The sequence below is a fragment of the Ornithorhynchus anatinus genome, chromosome 13 (assembly GCF_004115215.2).
Source record: "Ornithorhynchus anatinus isolate Pmale09 chromosome 13, mOrnAna1.pri.v4, whole genome shotgun sequence".
Lineage (NCBI taxonomy): Eukaryota > Metazoa > Chordata > Mammalia > Monotremata > Ornithorhynchidae > Ornithorhynchus > Ornithorhynchus anatinus.
Genome location: NC_041740.1, coordinates 23,066,066 through 23,088,705, shown reverse-complemented (window position 1 = coordinate 23,088,705; position 22,640 = coordinate 23,066,066). Strand labels below are relative to the sequence as shown.

The following is a 22,640-nucleotide window of genomic DNA, read 5'->3' as shown; positions in this document are numbered from 1 at the left end:
GAGCTCTCACCCGTTCAGCCTCTCCCCGCCCCTCGCGTCTTTCCTTCTCCCGTCTCCCCAAGGCCCGTGGAACCTCTGCTCCATTATGGGCTCTCCCCATCTGTCTCTCTCCCGAGAGGGCCTCGTCGCCTCCCGCTCCCCGGGAATCCCTGGGAAAGTGAGAGGCGTGGGCCTGTTTCTTGATCGATTCTCGTCCCCTCCTGCCGCTTTTGCCCCATCTCTCCCCGTAGTCCCCCCCCCCCCGCCTCATTCTTTGCGTATGTCATCCACTCCATTTGCAGTCACCACCATTTACCTCCGGATTCCTGAGCCGTTTGGCCCCTTTCTCACGTTCCTTGCCTCCTCCTCGGTCGCCGCGCCGATCCTCGGGATGTCTACCTGTATATTCCCGACGATCTCCCGGCTATCCTCTTCCGCTCCCTTAACCTGCCTCCCGCTCCGCCCCACCTCGTCGACGCCCGCCGACTTGGACGCGGACGTTGGTCTCCTCATTTCTACCCTCCGCGCCGTCTCTCACCTCGCCAGTTCTGAAATCCTCCTCTCCGGCCACAGCCTGCTCACTTGCCTTCTCTTTCACGTGCCCCCTCTCGACAAGACTGCCCTGTCCCCTGCAGAGAGACCTCCGATCTTTTTACACCCTCTCCGATCGTCCCAAGCCGTCGTGCCCCGTTGGGGCTCCCCGCGCAGCCTTCCCTCTCTCGATGCACAAATCTACGCGCTCAACTCCGTCCTTTCCCCCTGAACCCAACTCCCTTTCATTCGGTCCCTCCGTCGATCTCGGACCTCCAACGCCCCCAGCCTTGACGCCCACGATACTCTTTCTCGGCTCACGCCGCGGTGGGCTGCTGGTGGAAATCCAGACAACGGGCCAACTCTGTCCATCTCAAGCACACCCTCGCCCGCCACGACTCTGTCGTCTCTCGCGCCCGGCAGCCGTACGGAAACGCTTCGCCACTGGCTTCGAGTCACTCAGTCGGCCGTCTTCCTTCCTCTCCGGCCGTTATCCAGTCCCCACACTTTGATCCTCTAACGCTGACGTACTTCCCGTGGCTCGGTCTTATCCGTCTTCTCTTCGGCACCCTGCTCGCGCCCTCCCCCGTGCCTGGAACTCCTCCCCCCTTCATCCAGCAGATCACTCCCTTCCCGTCTTCAGTGCCCTACTGGAATTATACGTCTTCTCGGAAATCTTCCCCGACTAACGTCCCCCTCCCCCTCTTTGCCCTCCCTTCCGCATCACCTGTTCGCTTAAGTCGCTGTCCCCCAAGCACTTGGATGCTCACCCCGCTCCCGCAGCACCTAGGTACGTATCCTTATACTGTGTTGCTTCGCCCCGTCTGCAGTTTACTGCGGCGTCTGTCCTCCCCCACTAGATCGTAAATTCCTCGGGGGCGGGGATCACGTCTGTTGGACTCCCCTAAGCGCTCAGTACGACGCTCTGCACCCAGTAGGCGCTCAGTATCGTCGAAAGACTGATTGATGAGCGTAGGCGAGTTGCCCCTCCGTGTTAATTGGGTCAAACCATTAGGGAGGTGCTAGTTAGGGCTCACCCAGACGGTGAAGGTCGGGGAGAGGAAGGCAGCCTTGTCCAGGTTGGGCTCTCTGCCTCGTAGAGAGAGCCCAGAGAGGTTCGGGATTAGGCCGTTTCCCTCTCTGTCCTTTTTCTCTCCCTCCCACCCCCCATCGCGTCCCTCTCCCTCATATGCCTAGAAACGCATGACTGGGTGAATATCTGATCGGCGATCCCCCCGTAGATGTATTTAAACACAAACGCAAGGCAGCGTCGGGGAGTGGGAACGTCGCTCCGAGCCTGAGGTCCCCTCCCTGTGTCTTTGCGGACCTCTTCCTTCCCTCCAGCGAGGGCATCCTGCTGCCCTACTCTTCCGCTGCTGTGGAGGGCGTGAGCCGAAGCTCCCCCGGCTCAGGGACCCCACACGGTCACCCCTACCGGCGTGCGGAGCTCCCTTTCCTTTTCAGCGCTTCCCTGTCCTCCCTTCTCCCCGTTCCCGCCCCTCGGCCTCCCTGGCCAGCCGGCCCCAGAGCGGCATGTGCCCGCGGGGCAGTGCGGTGACAGCGATCCGTCCATCGGTGGTATTTATGGAGCGCCGCACCGTGCGCAGAGCCCCGTCCCTATCAATGTAACAGAGGCGATAGACGCCCTCCCCGCCCGCCGTGACCGCCGGCGTGCGTAGCGGGACGTAAGGAGATGGCGCGGCAGGTGGATGGCCCCAGGCTTGATCCGGCCCGGGGAGGGGAGGTCGGCCTGAGAGAGAGAGAGCCACCCTCAGACCGGGGGGTGGGAGCAGAGCAAGCGCAACGAGTAGGACTGGATTCTGGTTCTGACGGGGGCGGGGAGTCCGTAGCCGGGGGGTCCTCGAAGACAGGAGCGGTCCCGGGCAGCCGGATGAAGCATCGAGAGCCGACCCGGCGACAGACCGACCGCGTCTAGGTCGTTAGAGGATCCTCCGAGCCCTCGTCAGGGCTGAGAGATCGGGTGCGACTGGGTACGGTGACGTCCGGCGGGGTAGAGATCCTCCGAGTTGGGCCGCGGAGTCTGTTCTTGGGAAATGGGAGGGTCACTCCTTTTCTCTTCCCTATTTTCTGAAGCCTGGAGAAGAAGCAGAAAGAATCCAGCGGTAGGAAGGAACCCGTCCTCCCCGCTTCTCTTCTTCATAAGCCCTTCGCTCCCGCCCTGAGCCACGCCGACCGCGTCTGGCACTACGACGACGAGTACCCGCCGGACGCCTCGAGGCGGGGCTCGGCCCAGTCCCCCGAGCGGGCAGACGGGGCAAGTAACGGGTTCGTAGCCGTCAACCTGAGCTCCTGCCGGCAGGAAGTGGATTCCAAGGACTGGGTGATGGTCGACAAGGAGCACGATCTTCGCGACTACGGGACCGGCGAGGGCCTGGGACACAGAACCACGGGGAGCCCTTCGGACGAGGAGCCGGAGGTCCTGCGAGCCCTGGAGGAGTCTCCTCAGGAGGAGCCGCCGAGGCCAGGCCTTTGGGCCCGAAGCCGCCCGGCGAAGCACGCGGGGTCAGGCGCGGCGCTCGCTCCGGCGGAAGGGCGCTCGGCGGCCGGCGCTCCGGAGCCGACGACGGAGCTCACGCCCACAAGCCCCTTGGAGGCTCAAGCCGAAGGCCCCCTCACCCCGGTAAGACCCGCGTGCCCAGGGCGGGAGAGGGGAGGAGGTCTTCGCGGCGGGCCCCCGGATATCCCCCGGCGAGAGTCCTAAAGAAAGTCCCGAGGCGTTCTCGAGAGGCGCAGCGTTGGCTTGGGTGGAAGACCCCCGGGCTTGGGAGTCAGCGGACCAGGGGCCGTCTGCCCTGTGACCTCGGGCGAGCCGCTCGGCTTCCCCGGGCCTCGGTTCCCTCGTCTGGAAAAGCGGGGATTTTAAGGCCTCCCGTGGGACACCCCGACTACCTTGTATCTCCCCCGGCGCTTAGATCGGTGCTCGGCACCTAGTAAGAGCTCAACGGAATTCTTGGGATTGCCATTCTACAAGTACAGAGAGAGAAAGGAGCCAGTGGCGGGTATTTATTGAGCATTTACCGTGGGCAGAGCACTGCTCTACACGTTGGCCGGAGTACAGAAGGACAGAGTTAGGAGGCGCGGTTCCCCGCCCTCGGGTTAAAATAAATCACAGATAGACGCCGCGGCGTAAAAGACGTACGTGCGTGCCGTGGAGATGGGGCGAGGAGCAGAGCGTTTAAGGCGTTGGGGCCCAAGGTCAAAGGCAGCGCAGCAGCGGAGGCGGAGAACTGAGGGTTAGTCGGGGACGGCTCCTCGGAGGAGCTGGGAGGAAGCTCCGGACGGGAGGGAGAACGCGAGCCAGGGGTCGGCGCGAGAAAGAACGAGATCGCGGCCCACCGATCGGGTGCGTTTCCTCCGGTGGGCTCCACGCGGCGAAATACCTGGTAGGGGAGTGCAAAACGTCGCGGCCTTCTCTTTTTCTGCCCACCTTCCCTCCTCCTCCTCCTCCTCCCTCCCACCCAGCTTCCTGGTGGCCTCCTCCCTCCCCCGCAACGTTAGTTATACTAGCCGTCGTCCCAGCGAGGGGAAAGTGGCTTTTTTGCCGCGTTTACCTTTTGCAGAACGTAGTCCTCTACCGACTCGGGTGCAGGGATGCCGCTTTTTCACTTGAAGCAGAGGGGCAAACCGAGGGGAGTTTCGGGGGGCGGGGAAGGACCTGGAAGACTCAGGGAAAGAGAGGCGTCCCCCTCCGGCCCGGACCCTTCGGTTCTGGATTTTATCTCAGGTTTACCACCGCCTCTGTTAGGATGTGCGTCTCTGTGCCCGGGAGGGACCGTGAGGGTCCGTGGCGCGTGCGCGCTTGTGACGTCACGGATGGGACTGCGTACGTTTCGGAGGGATGGGAGCGTGCGGGAGGAGGTCTGGGCCCGCGGCTGTGGTTCGGGGTGAAAACGGGGGGAGCTGACGAGGCCGGGAGTGCGAAGGGTGGCCGGTTAAGGGGGCGATTTCCCTGCCTGTGTTTCCGTTGAGCCCCACGGGGCCGGCCGCCTGTCCCTAACGATCACAGGCAGAGCAGTAGGCGGCGTTTATCGAGCGGACACCTGGGACGCGGCGCGCCGCACCGCGCACTTGAGAAATGCAGAACAAAGGATCGGAACGTTCCCTGCCCTCGGGAAGCTTACAGTCTGATGGGGGAAGAGCAGCCTCAGACGACATCTCTTCATGGGATTTCTTAAGCACCTCCTCGGGCCCTGGCTCATCGGGTCGGACACCGTCCGTGCCTCGCGTGGGGCTGCCGGGCTTCCTCCCCGTTTTAGAGGCGGGGCAACCGAGGCGCAGAGAAGTCAGGCGGCGTGCCCGGGGTCACGCAGCAGACGAGAGAACGGGATGCCTGGGATAAGAACGGGGGTGAGGTTGAATATGCACTAAACCCAAAGGGACGGGGCCGGCTGTCTCTGGATTGCGGGGGACTGTTATCGTTCCTCTAAAATGCTGTTCTTAAACACACCTCTCCAATGCGACGCGGAGTAATCATCATCAGCACCGAGATCTAAACCTGGTCGAACTGAGCAGCAGCGTGGCTCAGCGGGCAGAGCCCAGCCGAGGAGTCAGGAGGACCTGCGTTCCAATCCTGCCTCCGCCGCTCGGCTGCCGTGCGACCCCGGCCGAGTCCCTTCCCTTCTCTGGGCCTCACTCACCCCTTCCGTCATCTGGGGATTGAGACCGTGAGCCCCACGCGGGACAGGGACTTCAACCCGGATCTGCCCCGGCGCTCAGTAGAGCGGCTGGCACCCAGCGAGTGCCGAACAATAGTATAAAAAGAACCATCCCCACGTCCTTCTGACTCCCAGGCCTGTACTCTATCCGCTAGGCCCCGCTGCTTCTCGTGTCCAGCTAGAGAGGTCAGAGTAAATAATTGAGTTCCAAGGGGGGGTCGTAGATAAGTTCCCCGGGGGCTGACGTCGGCCGAAGGCTCAGGGTGCTGGGAAACCAATGGGGAAAGAGCTGGTCGGAGGAGGCGGGACGGGAGGAGGGCTTCGAACCGAGGGATGCAGGCGGGAGACTCGAGAGTAAGGCCCAGCCAGAGGGTCGGTCGGAGAGGAATGACGATAGCCGGTCGGGGAAGAGAACGGATAGGTGAGCTGGGGCCAGGCGGCAGAAGACCCTGAAACCAACCGCGGGATAGAGGAAGAGGAGGCGTTTGAGGAAAGGAGGGACGTGAGCCCGGCGATGCTTCAGGAAGGTCATCGTCGAGAGATACGAAACAAAGGAACGGCACGTTCCCCGCCCTCGAGAAGCTTACGGTCCAGTGGGGAAGACGAGAAGCAGGGCGCGCTGTGGACTGTGGAGGCCGGAAGGCTGGTGGGGAGGCTACTGGCCCCGGTAGCCATTTGGGTGGAGAGGAAGGGGCGGCTTTGGCAGTTCTACAGGAAGAAGAATCGAAGGCGGGGAGTTGGACGGTCGCGAAGGGTCGCGGGTGACTCGGAGGTCACGGAGAGGATGGCGGCGTGAACCGAGATGGGAGAGCACACCACTCTGCGGATGACGAGCGCTCCGTAAATACCGTTGGTTTCAACGGTGAGTGGTGACTGTGTCCCAGGCGCCGAACCTAGCGGGACGGATCCCCGCCGGTCAGGTTGGACGTCGTCCGCGTCTCCCACGTGGGGCTCCGCGGCCTTAATCCCCAGTTTACGGGGGAGAGAACTGAGGCCCAGAGCAGTGAGGTGACCCGCCGAGGGTCGCACGGCGGACGGGTGGCGGGGCCGGGCTTAGAACCCGGGTCCTTCCGACTCCCAGCTCCGTCCGCCTGATGGAAGGAGTGGGTTTAGGAGGGTGGGATGAGGCGCTTCGTTTTAGACGTGTGGAGTTGGAGGTGCCAGGAAGACTTGCCAGAGAAGATCTCCCGTTAGCAAGAGGTGTGGGAATGCAAGTCAGGTGAGGGTGAGAGAGAAAACGTAGATATTCTGGGGTGCCATCCACGGAGAGCTGAGAGCCGAAACCGTGAGAGGGAATGAGCTCCTTTAGAGAGTGAGCGTAGAGCGAGATGAATTACGGGACGCAGAGGAGACTTCGGTGAATGCCGCTGCAAAGGAGAGGGGTGAGAGGAGAGGTACGTCGGTACGACGGGACCCGATAGCGTTTGGGGGGGGGGGGGGGAACAGAGCGGTCCACGGCGTTCAGAGCAGCACGGGGAGGATCAGGGTGGAGTCGAGCTCTCCCCACCCGACCGGTTCCTCTCAAGCAGCCCGGGTGGAACGGAGGGGTCGAGCGCCAGACGGCGGAGGGGCGGGGTGAGGTCTGGGGGAGAAGAAACCAAAGCGGCAGGCCTGTCTGCCCTGCGCCGGACGTCTGGATGGGAACGGAAGCAGGGAGACGGAGGGGGACTGGGGTCGAGAGTATTAGTTTCGAAACAGAGACACGTGCCCGAAGGCGGCGGGGAAAGGATCATTGGAAAGAGAAGTCGGAGGTGGGGGCGGGGGGCAAAAGGAGAGTAGGAAGAAGCCCATCTGGGGAAGTGGGAGGAGATGGGATGAGAGGGGCGGGTAGGGCGGTGGATTTAGACGGCAAGTGGGAGACGGCGGGGCAGCCGGAGAAAGACGGCGGCGGCGGGGGGCGGCGACGGGGAGATCTTGGTCCGTCGGTCCCCCGGTGGGCGGGATCTTCCCGCCGAAGTAACTGGCGAGGGCGTGTGGGGATCGGGGACTGCAGGAGGGCGGCGAAAGGTGCGGGATATTCCGCTCTCCAACGCCCACAGTAGGTTGAGTCGTAGCAGAGGGCTCAGTAAATACGACTGAGTGAATGAAAAGGTGACGCCCCGGCCTGCTTGCCGGCTTACCCCAAGATCCGCGCCCCCCCCCCCCCCGCAGTCCCTTCTATCGTGGTTGGTAAATTCGTTCTCTCCCCGCCCCCTCCTCCCCTGCACCACTCCGCTCCCACGCTCCCCTGTTTGAAAGGAGATTCTCGTCTCTTTCCGGACCCCGGGGCCGGCCCCCTCCTCTCCCGACTCTCCTCAGCCCCTTCCGTCAGTCAGTCGGTGGCGTTCACCGAGCACTCACCGTGACCTAAGCGCTTAGGAAAGAAGGAGAGAACAGAGCCGGGGGACGCGGTCCCCGCCCACGAGGAGGTCCTTCCCCGGCATTTAAAAAAAAAATCTGAGCCCCAGCCTCCTGCCGAATTACCGTCCCCCAGCCGGCTAGAGGCGGGGACAGGAAGAGGTTCGAGTCACCTCACGTTCTAGACTAGAGACGGAGGAAGAATTTCGAGGCGTCCCCGGGCGACAGGTCCCGCGAGTTCCCCGTTGAAATGCTTCCGGGACGGTTTCGGTCCCGCTGGCCCCGACCGCTGGGGCCGTCCTTAGCGGTTGCGCCCTTTCATTCGGTATTTAGCGAGCGCTTTACCGGGCGCGGAGCGCCGTACCGAGGGCTCGGGAAGTACGGTTGGGCCCTTCGAGCCAAAGTCCCCCCCCCCCCCCCCCCTTCCCGGCACCGTCGGAGGGGGCGAGGGAGGTCGCGTCCACCGTCGTCGAGAAGATCCGCCCCGGCCGCCCCTCCCGCACGTCCGCCGTCCCGAGTCGACGGCGCCGTGCTCCTCGGTAAGCCTCGGGACCCCGGTCTGACCGGTCCTTTCTTCTCCCACCACAGGTTACCGGTCCCAGGCCTTCGGTGGCTTCCGCCCAGTCCATTTCGGGAAGCCTTCACTGTGGCCGTCAGCCGGAGAGGAACCCTCAGCCGGCCGACCGCGCCGCGGAGCTCTGCCCTCCCCGAGAGAACCTCCCCGCGTCGGGGACGCCAGAGGGCGAGCCCCGCGGCGGCGGGAGCGGAACGGAGCCGGGACCTCAGCCGGATCCCGTTCACCGGGCCCGTCACACCAGGGAGCGGGGCAGATCCCGCGATTTGGGTCCGAGGGAACTCCCCGGGCCCAACTCGCCGGTTGCGAGGGAATCCGAGATCTTCCCGGGGGATCCCGGAGAGGGAGGCGTCCTTCTGGGCGTGGATAATGACGAGGAGAAGCCGGATCCGGGGCGGGGTTCCGCCGAGATGGCCGCGCTCTCGGGAGCCTCGGAAGCCGTAGGGGGGCGGCCCCCCGCTCCCGAAGCGGCGGAGCCGAGGACCCTCGGCCTGGTGCCGGATCACGACGCGGACCGCAAGCCGATGAGGCCGCCGGCAGCCGGGGCCTCGGAGACCTCCCCCTCGAGAGGCGTCGGGCGGCGTCCCGAGGGACGGGTGGACGAGGGGGCCGCGGTGCCGCCGGACGGGCTCCGAGAGGGTGCCGCTGGGAGCCGAGGCTTCCCGGCCCCGCGGGGGGACCGCGCCGGGCCTACGGAGCGAGAGGGCGAGCCCGAAGACGCCGCCCCTCGGAATGGAGACTCGGCTCCTTGCGTCTCGGAGAGCGAGCGGTCTCCGCCCTCCCGGAAGGACCCGGTCAGGGCACCCTCCGTGACCAGACACAGCCGGATCCCCGTTTTAGCCCAAGAGGTGGACTCCGGCTTCGAGGCGGCTTCCCCGGTTTCCGCCAAAGAGAAGCTGCTCCTGAAGAAGGCCCACCAGCCGGACCTGGCGAAGCCGTTGGTGGAGAAGAGGCAATTGCGCTCTTTCCTCGGCGACCTCTCTTCAAGTGCCTCCGACAGGTTGCCGGAGGAGAGGTCGATGGCCGTCCCGGCTCCGTTTTCCGAGGAGGAAGTCTTCACCCCCTTCTCCGGATTGACCCTCGACCCTAACTTAGGCAGGTCAGCGGAGGACAGCCCCCTGCTCCCCGTCAGTCCCCAGATCAGAAAGAGCAAGAGCAAGATTCCGAGGCCCGTGACCTGGGCTAGCGCAGATCAGGTCGGCGGCTCGGCCTCGGCTCCGTTCCTCCCTCGGCCTCCGCCCGGAAGGCCCCCGTCTAGGCCTGGAGTGGAAGCTAGGTAAGACTAGCCGGTGGGTGGGACGCGTCTCTGGTTCCGGCGGGAGTATCCCGAGAGAGTGCAGGATGGATTTCGTTTTCACCTCAGTCGCCCAAGTCATCCCCCAAGCCTGTCTTCCGCTCTCCCGTTCGGGGATATCCGGCCGGATGATCCGGCCGGTCCTCGGAAGCCCCAGAAGCCTCTCGGGCGGATGAGCTTCCGCCCCCGCGCGAAGATCCCCGTCGTCATTTCGACGGGGCTTCCGTTGAGGTGTTTTCCCCTCCTCGGACCCCGCCCCCGCCCTCCCCCGCGGCCCGGGGACGTGTCCATTTCCCCGGCGCCTCTCTCCCGAGCCCTCCCTCCCTCCCTCCGTCCCGGCGTCGGCCGGGCAGCGGGCCGGCCGGTCCCCGCCGACGGCTGAGGGGATCGACGGGAGACGGGGTCGGGAGGATCCCGCCGGCGGCAGGGGATCGGGAGCCGCTCCGCGGATCGGCGTCCCGACACGCGAGTCGCCCGGGGGCTGACGGGGGGAGGGCCGCCGGGCCGTTGGCCCCGCCCCAAAGCGAGCCGGCCCCAGCCGTCCTGCGGCCCCCGGCCCAGCCGGAGCGGGCGGTGGAGCGGGGAGGCGGACCCGAGCCCGGCGGCCTGCGGAGTCATCCGCCCTCTCCCGCCGGCCTTTTTTTTTCTGGCGGCCGTCTAACGCGGCAGCTCCCTCGGCAGTCCGTGCCGCTTATTTGGCCAGGGCGCTTGCTGAGCGCGCGCCACCGACCGGCCGTGTTTATCGGGCGCTCCCTGGGGGCAGAGCGCTTGGAGGGTACGACCCGGGAACGGAGGCGACCCCTGCCCGCACCCGCCTCGCCGTTCTCCGGGTGCCAAGCACTGTTCTGAGCGCCGGGGCGGATACGGGCTAGGTTGGACCCGGTCCCCGTCCCACGTAGGCCTCGCGGTCTCCATTCCCCTCTTACGGATGAGGTAACTGGGGCCCGCTGAAGTTCAGGGACTCGCCCGAGGTCACGAAGCAGACAAGCGGTGGAGCGGGGACTGGACCCGTGATTCCCCAACCTGCTGCAGGGCTGGGCTGGGCTTGTTCGGCCTTGAGCTCCCTGCCACAGAATTGCCCAGGCAGGCAAGCCGGGCAACCAGCTTCCCCTGCCGGGCCAGATCTGCCGCGCGGGTCCCGTGGAACCCTCCGGGAATTCCCGTTTGACTCGGGATGGTGCCGGGTTTTCCTGGTTTAAAGCTGAGATCCCCGGGGGCCTTAGGGACCTCTCCCAGGCAGCCCTACCGGAGAAGGGTCGGCAAGAGCCCGGGCCCGGCCGGCCGAGGACCTGACCCCGGCTCTGCCGTCTGCCCGCTGCGTGACCTCGGGCGAGTCACTTGGCTTCTCCCTGCGGCGGAACGGGGACGAAGTACCCTCTTCTCACTCCCCCTTATGCCGTGAGCCCCGTGCGGTGCGGGGACCGTGCCCAAGGCGATTCGCCCGAATCTGCCTTGGAGCGGTGCGTAGCGAGTAGCAGGATGACGGCGATTTGGCCGAGGGAAGCGCCCGAGACCGCTGGGAGCTTGTCGCCCCGCGGCACGGCTCGGGAATCCGCTCGGTTGAGAAAAGCAACAGCCGTGCCCTCCCGCCAGCCTGGGGAAACACTCGGAACTCTGTGGGGCCCCGCGACAGGACCGGGCCGGGGGGCCGGAGACGTCCGGAGTAGCCGACCTCTCCGTCGGCCAACCTAACGGGCTGAGATTGAGCGCCGTAGAGCAGCTTCAGAGGCGGGCCCGAAGGTGAAGTCGCTCCGGAGCCGCCGATCCCACCCGCCTAGGGCAGACCCCACTCTCTTTGGGGCGGGGGGGGGGGGACCGGGTTCGTTACGCACCCACCATCGGTCCAACACCGTTCTAAGTGCCGGGACAGGTGCGGGTTAATCTGGTCCGACACCGTCCCGCGTGATCGTAGGTCTCCCGGGTCGACTCCGGCCGAACCGGGAATGCGCTCGTCTAGCCGCTTGGCCCAAATAGGCGAAGCCGGGGAGAAGACTCGGGGGGACTCAAGAGGGAGTCAGGGGTCGCCTCGGGCGGGGAGGGCCCCCCCGCCCCCCACGCCTTCAGCGGGGGCGGCCCCGGGAGCCCTTTCCCGTCTCCCGCGGGGGATAGGGGTCGACGGAGGCCGCCGTAGCGGCCGTTTTTTGGCATTCGTCCTTTTAACTGGGGATTCCTGCCGGCTGCGTCTAGATGGGAGATAGAACGCGACGGAGCCGTTTTCACGTGTGGCCCGGAGTTCTCCGCGGAGCAGAGACGGGAGCACCCCGAGCCACGCGGGGCTGAGGCCGTCTCCGTCCGGAGCCTCCCCGGTTTTTCCCGGAGGTCGATTTCCTTCCCGGGGGGCGGGGGGCTCCAGCCTCCTCGATCCGGCTCTCCTGCCAGTCCTCCCGCCGGAATTCCTACGACTCCCGGTTTCGCTCGGCCTCTCGGAGCGCGCGGATCCTCCGCCACCCGAAGCGTCTTCCGGCTCCACTCGGAAGGGGCCCGGGCCTCGGCGTCGGTCAGACACGGTTCTCCGATCCTCTGCCGTCTCCCAAGTGAGAACGGACTCAGGGAGCTAGATGAGATCGGAAGGCAGAATTCCACGGGACGGAGCCCTTGTCTTTAAAACACGGAGGCCCCCCCCCCCCCCCCCAGGGTTTCGCATATATACGCCGTTGAATTGAATCATGGAGGTAACTCTCTTTTGTGTCCTTCCCAGGCTACGCAGGTATAAAGTCCTAGGGAGTAGCACCTCAGATTCGGACCTTTTCTCCCGCCTGGCTCAGATTCTTCAGAACGGATCTCAGAAATCCCGGAGCCCGACCCAGTGCAAGAGCCCGGGATCCCCCCACGGCCCCAAAACGCCTCCCAAGAGCCCCAGTCTCCCTCGCCGGAGCCCTAGCGCCTCGCCGAGAAGCTCTTCCCTGCCCCGTACTTCCAGTTCCTCCCCCTCCAGGGCGGGGAGGCCCCACCACGACCAGAAGAGCGCGGCCCCGCATCTGGGGCGGAGCAGATCGCCTCCCGGCCATTCGGTCTCCTCGGCGTCCAGGAGGTCCTTCCAGCAAGAACACTGCTGTAACAAGGCCGGCAAGAACAGCCTGAAGGGATCCGGCGGCCCCTACCATCACTCCGGCGGCCCAAAAGCCCCCGCGGGGAGATGCAAGTCGGTCAGTAAACTCAGCAGATAGGAACCGGGTCCGTCTCGGAGACCGGCGCCGCGTCCACCCCCTTTTCCGTCTCCCCCTCCCCCCCCCCCCCCCCCCCCCCAGTGCATGTCGTGTCCGTGTTACCGTGTCCGCGCGCGCGCGTGGCCGGACCTCAGCGTCGCTCTTCATCCGCGAAAGTCACGTGCTCTCCGTGACGGGCGAGACGGAGGTGAGAGGGTGGCGGAGAACGGAGCGGAGGGCGGAGAAGAAGCGCGAGGGGCCGGGCGGGACGCTAAACCCACCGCGTGAAACACCTGAAGGCTAGCGAATCCTGAAGAAGCGTCATCTCCCGCGGCCTAAAAACCAATGCCCGAGCAGAGTTTGGAGGACGCAGCGTAATTATTCAAGACCCCGGCTCAGAGTTCTCGCACCAACCGGGGAGAACTCAGCGTTTTCATTCCCCTCTGGCGGCGCGTATCGGCTCTGCCGCTTTAGCCCGTTTAAGCAGAGTGTTATCCGGAGGTCGGCGAAGATGTATTTTTCACTCACTCGTCCAGCTGCCCCGCTCCTCCTCTTCCTCCTCTCCCTCCTCCTCCCTCACCGCTCAGGTCGTATTCACGAACCGTAACGTCGGAGACTCTACGAGCCCAGCTACCGAGAACCCGGAAACTTTGTCTCCGAGCCGACGACGTCTCGGAATGGGTCCCGTCTTTCGGGAAGCCGAGAAGCGGAAGGGAGGGGGTTAAAGAGCGGATGCCGCGGCGCGGCCTGCCGGCCGCTCCCTGGGCCCGAGCCTCCTGGCCAGCGGGATGGCCGACGCGCCTCGTCGCCCGGCCCGCCGGGCGGGGAGACTCGCCTCGATTCAGAGATCAGGAGTAGCCGCCGGAAGCTCACCTCGCCTCAGAGAGAATGCCGAGGAACGGGCCCCAGAGTGGGCAGGGTGGCGTCGGAAATGAGCGCCCGTAGGTTTGTGGGGGTGAAATAGGAAATCCCCGTCCACTCCTGCTCTAAGAACCGAAATCTTAGCTGCCTGAGCGGAAGGCTAAATGGAGTTCAGGGGATCCCGCCTAGTTGTTCAAGGCTGAAATTCAAAAGTCTGGAAGCGCCGAAGCGGCGTCCGGGTTTCGAGATTCCCGTCGGTAAGAGTCGGCCGTCGAAGGCTATGAAGCGGGAAATCAGGATGGCGAGCCGGTGTGCTCCCGGGAGGGCCCGTCTCCTCGCCCGACGCGAAGGACGTCGGCCTCCCCGCGTCGGCCTCCGGGCCGTTCCGGGGCTCGCGAGGCCGCAGAAGGTTTCTGTGGGACGCTCCCCGTCCGTCCCCGTCCCCCCCCCCCCCGCCACCGCCACCCGAAAGGGTTCACCCCCAGATCGGCCACTCTCCACGCTCCGACACCGAGCCTCCCCCTCTACGTTCCCTACGACGTCGGGGACCCGAGCGGGGTTAGATGCGTAGACCTTGCCCGCGCTCTTGGCGTTTGCCTTCCGGAAGAGAGCTGTGCTTTTTCTTCAGTGGTACGTTTCCCGCCAGATCGAGCGACCCCTGACCCGGACGGGGACGATATCCCCACGCGACCGGCTCCCGAGACCGGAAGCGTCCCGAGCCTCCCTTGTCCCCCCGGGTCCCCTGGCGGACTCTGTCTACTCCCGGCGTGTCTGCCGTCCTTCAAAAGAAACGTAGCGGAACGTGAAATCTGAGTTTCTGTCGGGGTCCGAGCACTACGAGAAGAACGCGGCGGGTCGACTAGCAGATCTGCGGTTCCTAAAGCAACTCTGACGCTAGCCGGGTCTCGGCCTTTGTATCATACTGTATAATAGCTGTGAAACGGTATTCGCATGTCTTCATGGTAAACGATATAAATATTTATAAATATATATATATAGAGAGAGAGAGAATATATATCTAGGTATAGGCACCTATAAATTCATTCACCCCCGTTCTCCGTCCGCGATTCGCGGAACCCATTTGCCGGAGTTCCTTTTCGGCGGCAGGCCGCACCCCTGCGTTTTCGTTTTCTAGAACTGTTTTATTAGCGCGGGAAGCCTCGGTCAGGGAAGATCCCTAACGTCGGCCTCGCCTCGACGGGCCGGGGTCCAGGTGCGCCGGCGGTGACGTCTCCCCGACGGGTCGCCTTCGCTCTGTTGTTTCAGGAGGAAGAGAATACCCGAGAACTCCCGTTCCCTCGGTTCACCTGACGCTCGCACGGCAGTCGCACCCCCGCGGTCCAACCCGCCACACGGGGATGACGCTCACGGAAGGGTTGGGGGAGGGAGCTTCTCGTCCGCCTTGCTTTCCTCGGGGCTCTGTAAGAAGGCCGAGGTCACGTACCGCTCTCGTACCCCGGCGCCATTCGTCTCCCCTTCCCGTTGGCCAGAGGCGAGCCGGCGGCGGAACCTGTCCCAACGAGCGGTGACCGTTTCCGAAACCACTTGCCGATAGCGGAGTCCGGGGGCGGGGGTTGCTTCACCCGCAGCCGCCCCCTCCCCCCCGCCGAAACTAAGCCCCGAGTCGGACGGCGCCGCGGAGCGTCTCCCTCGGCCCCGATCTTTCCCCTGAGCCTCGCCACTCCATCCGAGGAGCCCCGGCCTGCTTCTTACCCGGTCACCGGGTTTTAGGAACCCGGCCGTCGGCGTCAAAGAACGGGTTCGTCTTGCATGTTGGGAAGAGGTAACCGGAAGCTACGCTTCGGCTCTCTCTCCAGAAGAAGATCGCCATGTATTAATACGGTTTCTCAACAGATATACCCCGTATAGAGTATAGGATTTTGTATTGTTTGGAATGCGTTGCACTGATCACTCGTGTTTTCAATATAATGGAAGTCATTCGAGGTAGCGATAGGGAATCTGGTTCCCGCACGGAGAACCCTCTGCCTCGGGAGTTACGAGAACGCCGCGTTTGTCTCCGGGGCCGACACGTTGCGGCTCGGAGCGGGTGACCGGTTCGGTCTCGCCGGTCCCCAGACCGGCACTGCTTTTGAAAGGGGAGCAGCGTTTCAGGTTAGACGGTAGCCGAGAACCAGGAGGGACTCGACTAGAAGAGGGTGGGGCAAAAACCCAAACCCGGAGCTACAGCCGGGAGGCCGCGGAGCCTCCGGTTCCTCTTGCCGGAGAGGACGTTCGCGTGGGGAGTTAAGCCCCCGTGCCCTACGGCGACGGTTCTCGCTCCCCCCCCCCCCCCCCCGCCCTTCGATTCTCTTTCCTTCTCGCTCCCCCCGCCCCCGCCGCGGCCCCCGGCCCCTAGCGCTTCCCGGGCTCTGCCTAAGGGGTCGGCCTACCGGTTCGCGGTCCGGCTTGTATCCTCTCAGCCTGAATTGCTCTCTCCCGCTCGGAAATCCAAGTGGCTTTCGGTAGGGCCCAAATAGCGCTTGGCCCACCGGGGAGGCGCGCGGACGTCGACCAAGGGGGAGATTGGGCCAGATCAGGTTTAATCCCCCCCAGGCCGCCGTCTTTAATGAGCCACCTCTGTCATTCGAGAACGCGCTCAGAATCACCCGGACAGAGCAGGTTAAGAAGGGCGCCGCCGCGCCCAGGCCGCGCGCCGTCGACGGCAGTCTCCCCTTTCCGCAAACGTTGCCCGGGTCGCGACGCGCTCCCTTGATCGGTAGAAGTGACGGTTGAGAATCCCGTAGCCACCCTCCCTTCCGTGTCGAACTGGCTGCTCTCAGACCCGGTCCTTACCAGATCTGAAAGCCGGGAACCCGACGAGTCTCTCGTACGTAACGGCCGTGGCCCGACCGCCGAGAACGCCTCCGGAGAGCGCGTTTGTTTATCACTTTATTTATTTATTTATTTATTTATTTATTTATGGTATTTATGTATTTATTTATTTTTGCCACGTGTCCCGGTGAGGAGAGCTCCCGAGGCTCCGCGCCGCGGTCGTTTCCCAGCGGTCTTGCCCGGAACTTGACGGAAGAAATTGGCGTCGGTGAGAGGTAGACACCGGGGTGGTTGGCACCCAGATGAACGATCCCACGTGAAACGACTCGGAGTGGAGGCTTTTCCTCGGTGAGACGAGAGGCCCCTGGGGTCAGGCAGCCGCGTTCCCGGGCCGGGGGGTGGGGGAACGCCGGGTCCGTACGGAGCAGGAGAAACGCGCGCCCGTCCTGGCTGTCTAGATACTCTGTGAAGTATCTCTGCGTACGTGGAATCTCTCTAGGGGAAGCGATCGTCAAGTAGCAACGGGCGGGCTAACCTAGTTTCCGGTGAAGGTTCAGTTTGTTTCTCCCGAAAGTGGCGGGTGGGAGCAAGAACGATCTCCTCGGTCAGTGCCGCATCTGTGGAAACCAGAAGAGTGTGTTCATAGAAGTGTCCCGCCGCGGGGGGAGCCCGCGTATTACAGCTTGGCTCCGACGGGCCCTTTTCCTCCACCTGAAGAAGAGGGTGCTGGTCCTAGCCGGGACGAACTGGGATCGCCGTTGTCTGCGGTCCCGGCGCCGGGGGCAAAAGCATTCCGTTTCCACTCCGGCCCTGTCGTCCCACGGATTCCAACTGGCCGTCTTAAGAATCCCCTCTAAACTCTCCCCGCCATTTTGGGTTTCCGGTGGATGCGTGTTCTGTCGGGAAGGTGAGCTTCGCTCATCTTCTCCGGGAAGAGGGAATCGTTCTTCTGGGTGTCACCGTAGCCCGGGTGGCATCGTTCCTTCCTCTTCTCCCTAGTCCGCTCTGGGGCCTCCGGGGCTCAGAGTACGGGTGGGATCACTCCCCACCCGGCGACACCCTTTGCGGTTGAGGTCCAAGGTGTCTGTCGCCGGAAGACGGGGCCGGAGAGTTCCGAGCCGTTGGGAAAACAGCAGAGATCGGTAGAGGAAAAGGCGAAGGGACCAAACCGCCCGTCTGATATTGTAGTCCCCGTCCTCTCGGCTCTGTCTCCGGCGTTCGCCGCTGACGGTTTGGGAACCCCGGCTCTTCGCCGGCGGTTCTGCTCCGGCCGCTCCCCTGGAACAGTCGGGTGTCGCCCGTTCGGGCCGTCGGGCCTTCCCGCAAGTTCCCGGCCTACGCGGAAACGAACAGGCCAGCGGGACGCGGCCAACGTAGACCGTCTGCGGAAGATGAGATTCGAAAGGTCCCAGCGACGTTCAGTGATTTTGTGGTACAAACCCTCTTCTGGTTCCCTGAGTCGATCGGTTATCGGTCTAAATCGGTAGAAGAGGAACGGTGAAATCCGCCCGCTTCAGCGTCCCCCCAAAGCCGTTTTACAACGGCGTCCTCTCCCCCGCACGGATGTCGCGTCCTCCCGATCTCTCCCTGCCCACCCCGCTTTTCTCTTCTTTTCTTTTTTTTGGCTCGGGCAACGAGGACACGAGATATTGGCAAAAACCCAAATGCTCTGTATCAGCCGCTGTATATAGAGGTGTAATTATTTATTTAATTTTCTCATCTGTACCATATCAAGGCTTTGTACAGTGGTTTAGTTTCTGTTTTCAAATTATTTTGTATTTTATTTTTATAAACTAGTAATAAAATATTCATTTGGCATGCACACCCCGGGTCTGGCTGCGTGTCTGGGCGGAGATCCGGAGCGGGAGGTGGCTAGGCGTGGGGCGGGTTGGTCTCTCCCGAGTTCCGTCTCCCAGCCGGCGAGATCCCGGACGCCTCCCCGAGGCGCGGGGGGGGGGGGGCGGAAGAGCGGAGCGAGCCAGCCCGAAGCACCGCTCAGATTCCCGAAACCCTTCCGGGACGGCGTTGGAGCCTCTCGGGAGCGAGCTCACCCCCGTCACGCGGCCGTGTAGAGCGCTCACCGTGCGCAGAGCCACGTAGCCACCGCTCGGGCGAGGATAGCGGGAGGCGGCGGACGCGTTCCCCGCTCGTCCGTGCTCGCCGGGGCGGATCCAATCCTTCCAGCAACCTCTGGGAGAACGCCGATCGTGAGGGAGGAACCGGCGGGACGGTCGGGCCTCCGCGACGCCCCCCTGCCGGGCGGGGACCCCGGATCCTCCGAGGCGCTGGCCCCGGCCGCTGGGAGTCCGTGGCCGAGTTGCACTTCCCACGCGCTTAGCACGGTCCTCTGCTCCCGCTAAGCGCTCAGTAGGTACGATCGGACGAACGAACCGATACGTGGGAATCTTACTACATTTAGAGCTAACGCCCCCCCCCCCCCCCCCCCGACGACTCCCCGCTGGCTCCGTAACCTCCCCCGTCGTCAGGTGCCGCGGAGTCGTTTCCGATCCCCAGCGACTCCGCGGCCCCGTCTTCTCCGGATCCGCAACCTTTCTGACGGTTCTCCCGTTACCGTCTCTCTCCGGCTTGCCGGTCTGCCTCTTCCGCCGTTTCCCCGGACTCCTCCTAGCATCGGCGTCTTGGCTGTCCCGGTTACGAAGGGAGCCGGGAAAACAACCGAGAGCGGCGGGAGGCCGACGCTCCCCAGCACCCTTTCCACCCGCACGGGGGCGGGTGGGCGTGGGTCACCTCTTGGAATCCGTCGAATGGTATTTATTGAGTACCGACTGCGAGCGGAACGCTGTTCTAAGCGCTCCGAGGGGTGACTCACTCATTCGGTCGTATTAATGATAGCAATGGCGGTATCGGTTCAGCGCTTACTATGTGCAAAGCACCGTTCTAAGCGCCGGGGGGGGGGGGGGGGGGGGCTACGGGGCGATCAGGTTGTCCCACGGGGGGCTCCCGGTCTTCATCCCCGTTTTCCAGATGAGGGGACCGAGGCCCAGAGAAGCGAAACGACTCGCCCGCGGTCGCGCAGCTGCCGGGCGGCGGAGCGGGGATTCGAACCCAGGACCCCGGACGCCCGAGCCCGGGCTTACCGCGTGCGGAGCACTGCGCCGAGCGCTTGACCCGGGCCCGCGGGGAGGTGAGCCTGCGGGGAGGGAGGGATCGGATTTAGCGAGCGCTTTACGCGACGGACTGTGCTAAACGGAGGCGTGCGGCCCCCGCCCGCGGCGCGCCGACGGTGGCGTGGCTCGGTGGAAAGAGCCCGGGCTTGGGGGGCCGGAGGTCATGGGTTCGAATCCCGGCTCCGCCGCCCGGCAGCCGTGTGCCTGTGGGCGAGCGGCTTCACTTCTCTGGAAAATGGGGATGAAGACCGTGAGCCTCCCGGGGGGCGACCCGACGACCCCCGTATCCCCCCCCCGGCGCTTAGAACGGTGCTCCGCACGTAGTCAGCGCTGCTTAACGGATACCGACGTTATTAATCGAGGGAGAGGCGGTAATAGAAAGAAATCGATTACAGATCTGTGCCCGAGGGCTACGGGGCGGAGGGGGCGGTGAATAAAAGGAGACGCACGGTGCTCCGCACGCAGCCGGCGCTCAAGAAACCCGATGGAGGTGCGAGGGCGACGCGTTAGGGAGGGGGGTGAGGGGAGTAATAATAATAATACTGTTGGGATTTGTTAAGCGCTTACTTTGTGCAGAGCACTGTCCTAAGCGCCGGGGTGGGTACAGGGTCATCAGGTCGTCCCACGTGAGGCTCGCAGTCTTCATCCCCATTTTACAGATGAAGGAACTGAGGCCCAGAGAAGTGAAGCGACTCGCCCACAGTCAGCTGCCAGAGGAGTGCCAGAGGAACCGTCCGGCGGGCGCGAGGCAGCGCGGCTCAGCGGCAAGAGCCCGGGGCTTTGGAGTCAGAGGTCGCGGGTTCGAGTCCCGGCTCTGCCACCCGGCAGCTGGGTGACTGCGGACGAGTCACTTCGCTTCTCTGGGCCTCGGTGACCTCATCTGGAAAATGGGGATGAAGACCGTGAGCCCCACGTGGGACAACCCCATTATCCCGTATCTCCCCCGGCGCTTAGAACAGTGCTCTGCACGGAGTAAGCGCTTAACAAATACCGACGTTATTATTATTATGAATAAAGCACGTCAAGCCGGATCCTCTGGTCTTGGTACGAGGCGACACCAGGGAGGGGGGAGGGCCGGGGGGGGTCCGGCGGGCCTCGTCCTGATCCCGGCTCCACCGCTCCGCCCGCTGCGTGGCCTTGGGCAAGTCACTTCACTTCTCTGAGCCTCACAATCATAGTGATGGTACTTGGTAAGCGCTTACCGGGTGCCAAGCACTGTTCTAAGCGCTGGGGTAGCTACGGGGTAATCGGGTTGTCCCACGTGGGGCTCCGTTTCCCAGATGAGGGAACTGAGGCCCAGAGAAGGGAAGTGGCTCGCCCAGAGTCACACAGCCGCTACGTGGCGGAGGCGGGATTCGAACCCACGACCTCTGGCTCCCAAGCCCGGGCTCCTGCCAACTGAGCCACCCTGCCTCATCTGGAAAGTGGGGATTGGGCCCCACGGCGGGCGGGGGGGGACAGGGACGGGGTCCAACCTAATTTGCCGATTACTGATCGTGCCGGTATCGGTTGAGCGCTTACCGTGTGCCGAGCACTGTTCTAAGCGCCGGGGGGGAGGTACAGGATAATCGGGGCTGTCCCACGCGGGGCTCCCGGTCTTCATCCCCATTTTCCAGATGAGGGAACTGAGGCACCGAGAAGCGAAGCGACTCACCCCAGCGCCCAGTACAGCGCTCGGCACAGCGTCATAAGAGGACACAATCGCGGTATTCGCTAAGCGCTCACCGGGTGCCAGGCGCTGTCCGACGCGCCGGGATGGATCCCGGCAGATTGGGTCGGGCCCAGTCCCCGTCCCAGGTGGGGCTCCAAGTCCCAGTCCCCATTTGACAGATGAGGGAAGTGAGGAACAGAGAAGTGAAGCGACTCGTCCGAGGTCACACAGCAGACGAGTGACGGACCCGGGAGCGCTGAAGAAATGCCACGATGATAATCAGCGAGGCCTGCAGAAGGCCGCTGCGGGCAGGGATCGTCTCTCTTTACGACCGAATCGGACTCTCCCCGGCGCTTAGTACAGTGCCCTGCCCCACAGGAAGCGCTCAATAAATACCACCGATTGAATGAACCTGGAACTTGGGCCGGCCTGGGTGGTCGGGGGCCCGCTGGCCCCCTTCTAGACTCTAAGCCCGCCGTGGGCGGGGGTTTTCTCTCTGTATTCCTGAATTGTCCTTTCCCTGCGCTTAGTACAGTGTCCCGCCCACAGGAAGCGCTCAATGAATACCACCGATCGAATGGATCTGGAGCCCGGGCCGGCCTGGGAGGTTGGAGGTGCCCGGTGGCCCCCTTCTACGCTCTAGGCCCGCTGCGGGCAGGAATTCTTTCTCTTTATTGCTGAACTCTACTTTCCAAGCGCTTCGAACAGGGTCCCGCACGCAGTAGGCGCTCAGTGAATACCACTGATGGAATGAAACCGGAGCCTGGGCCTGCCTAGGTGGTTGGCGGGGGGCCCAGTGGCCCCCTTCTACACTCTAAGCCCGCAGTGGGCAGGGATTCTCTCTCTTTATTGCTGGATTGGACTCTCCCCAGCGCTTAGCACAGTGTCCTGCCCACAGTGGGCGCTCAATAGATGCCAGCGATTGAATCGATCTGGAGCCTGGGCCTGTCTGGGTGGTTGGGGGCCCGGTGGCCTCTTTCTAGACTCTGAGCCCGCTGCGGGCAGGGATTCTCTCTCTCTCTCTCTCGCTCTCTCTTCCTGAATTGGCCTTTCCGAGCGCTTAGTACAGTGCCCTGCCCACAGTAAGCGCTCAGTAAATATCACTGCTCCAAATATCAATCTGGAACCTGGGCCCGCCCGGGCGGTTGGGGGGCCCGGCGGCCCCCTTCTCACGTGGGTATTTGTTAAGCGCTTACTCTGTGCCGAGCACCGTTCTAAGCGCCGGGGTCGATACAAGGCGATCAGATGGTCCCCCCGTGGGGCCCGCGGTCTTCGTCCCCATTTTCCAGATGAGGGAACTGAGGCCCAGAGAAGCGAAGTGACTGGCCCACGGTCACGCAGCTGACAGGTGGCGGAGTGGGGATTCGAACCCACGCCCCCGACTCCAGAGCCCGGGCTCTTTCCACTGAGCCACGCTGCTCCTCTGCTCTAAGCGCGCAACGGGCAGCGAATTGGCCTCTCCCCAGCGCTTAGTACGGGGTCCCGCCCACGGTAGGCGCTCAATAAATACCACTGATTGACGGGCAGGGACCAGCCGTCTCTCTTCATCGTGGAACTGTCCTCTCCCCGGCGCTTAGCACAGGGTCGTGCCCCCCCCCGTAGGCGCTCAATCAATACGACTGAGCGCCTGACTGTGGGGAGAGCCCGGGTTGGGGAGTCAGAGGTCGTGGGTTCCAATCCCGGCTCTGCCC

General features: G+C 64.0%; 1 protein-coding gene across 3 annotated transcripts in view; it reads left to right on the top strand.

Annotated features, from left to right (window-relative positions):
* Positions 1–12,565, top strand: part of TTBK2 (tau tubulin kinase 2) — an 80,410-nt gene extending 67,845 nt beyond the window's left edge. For all 3 annotated transcript variants that reach the window (XM_029078285.2, XM_029078284.2, XM_029078286.2), the window contains exons 13-15: positions 2,605–3,151; positions 8,112–9,373; positions 12,090–12,565. In XM_029078285.2, coding sequence (XP_028934118.1) covers positions 2,605–3,151; positions 8,112–9,373; positions 12,090–12,558 — 2,278 coding nt within the window. In that variant the 3' untranslated portion in view covers positions 12,559–12,565. The remainder of the gene's footprint in view (positions 1–2,604; positions 3,152–8,111; positions 9,374–12,089) is intronic.
* The last annotated feature ends 10,075 nt before the right edge of the window (positions 12,566–22,640 follow it).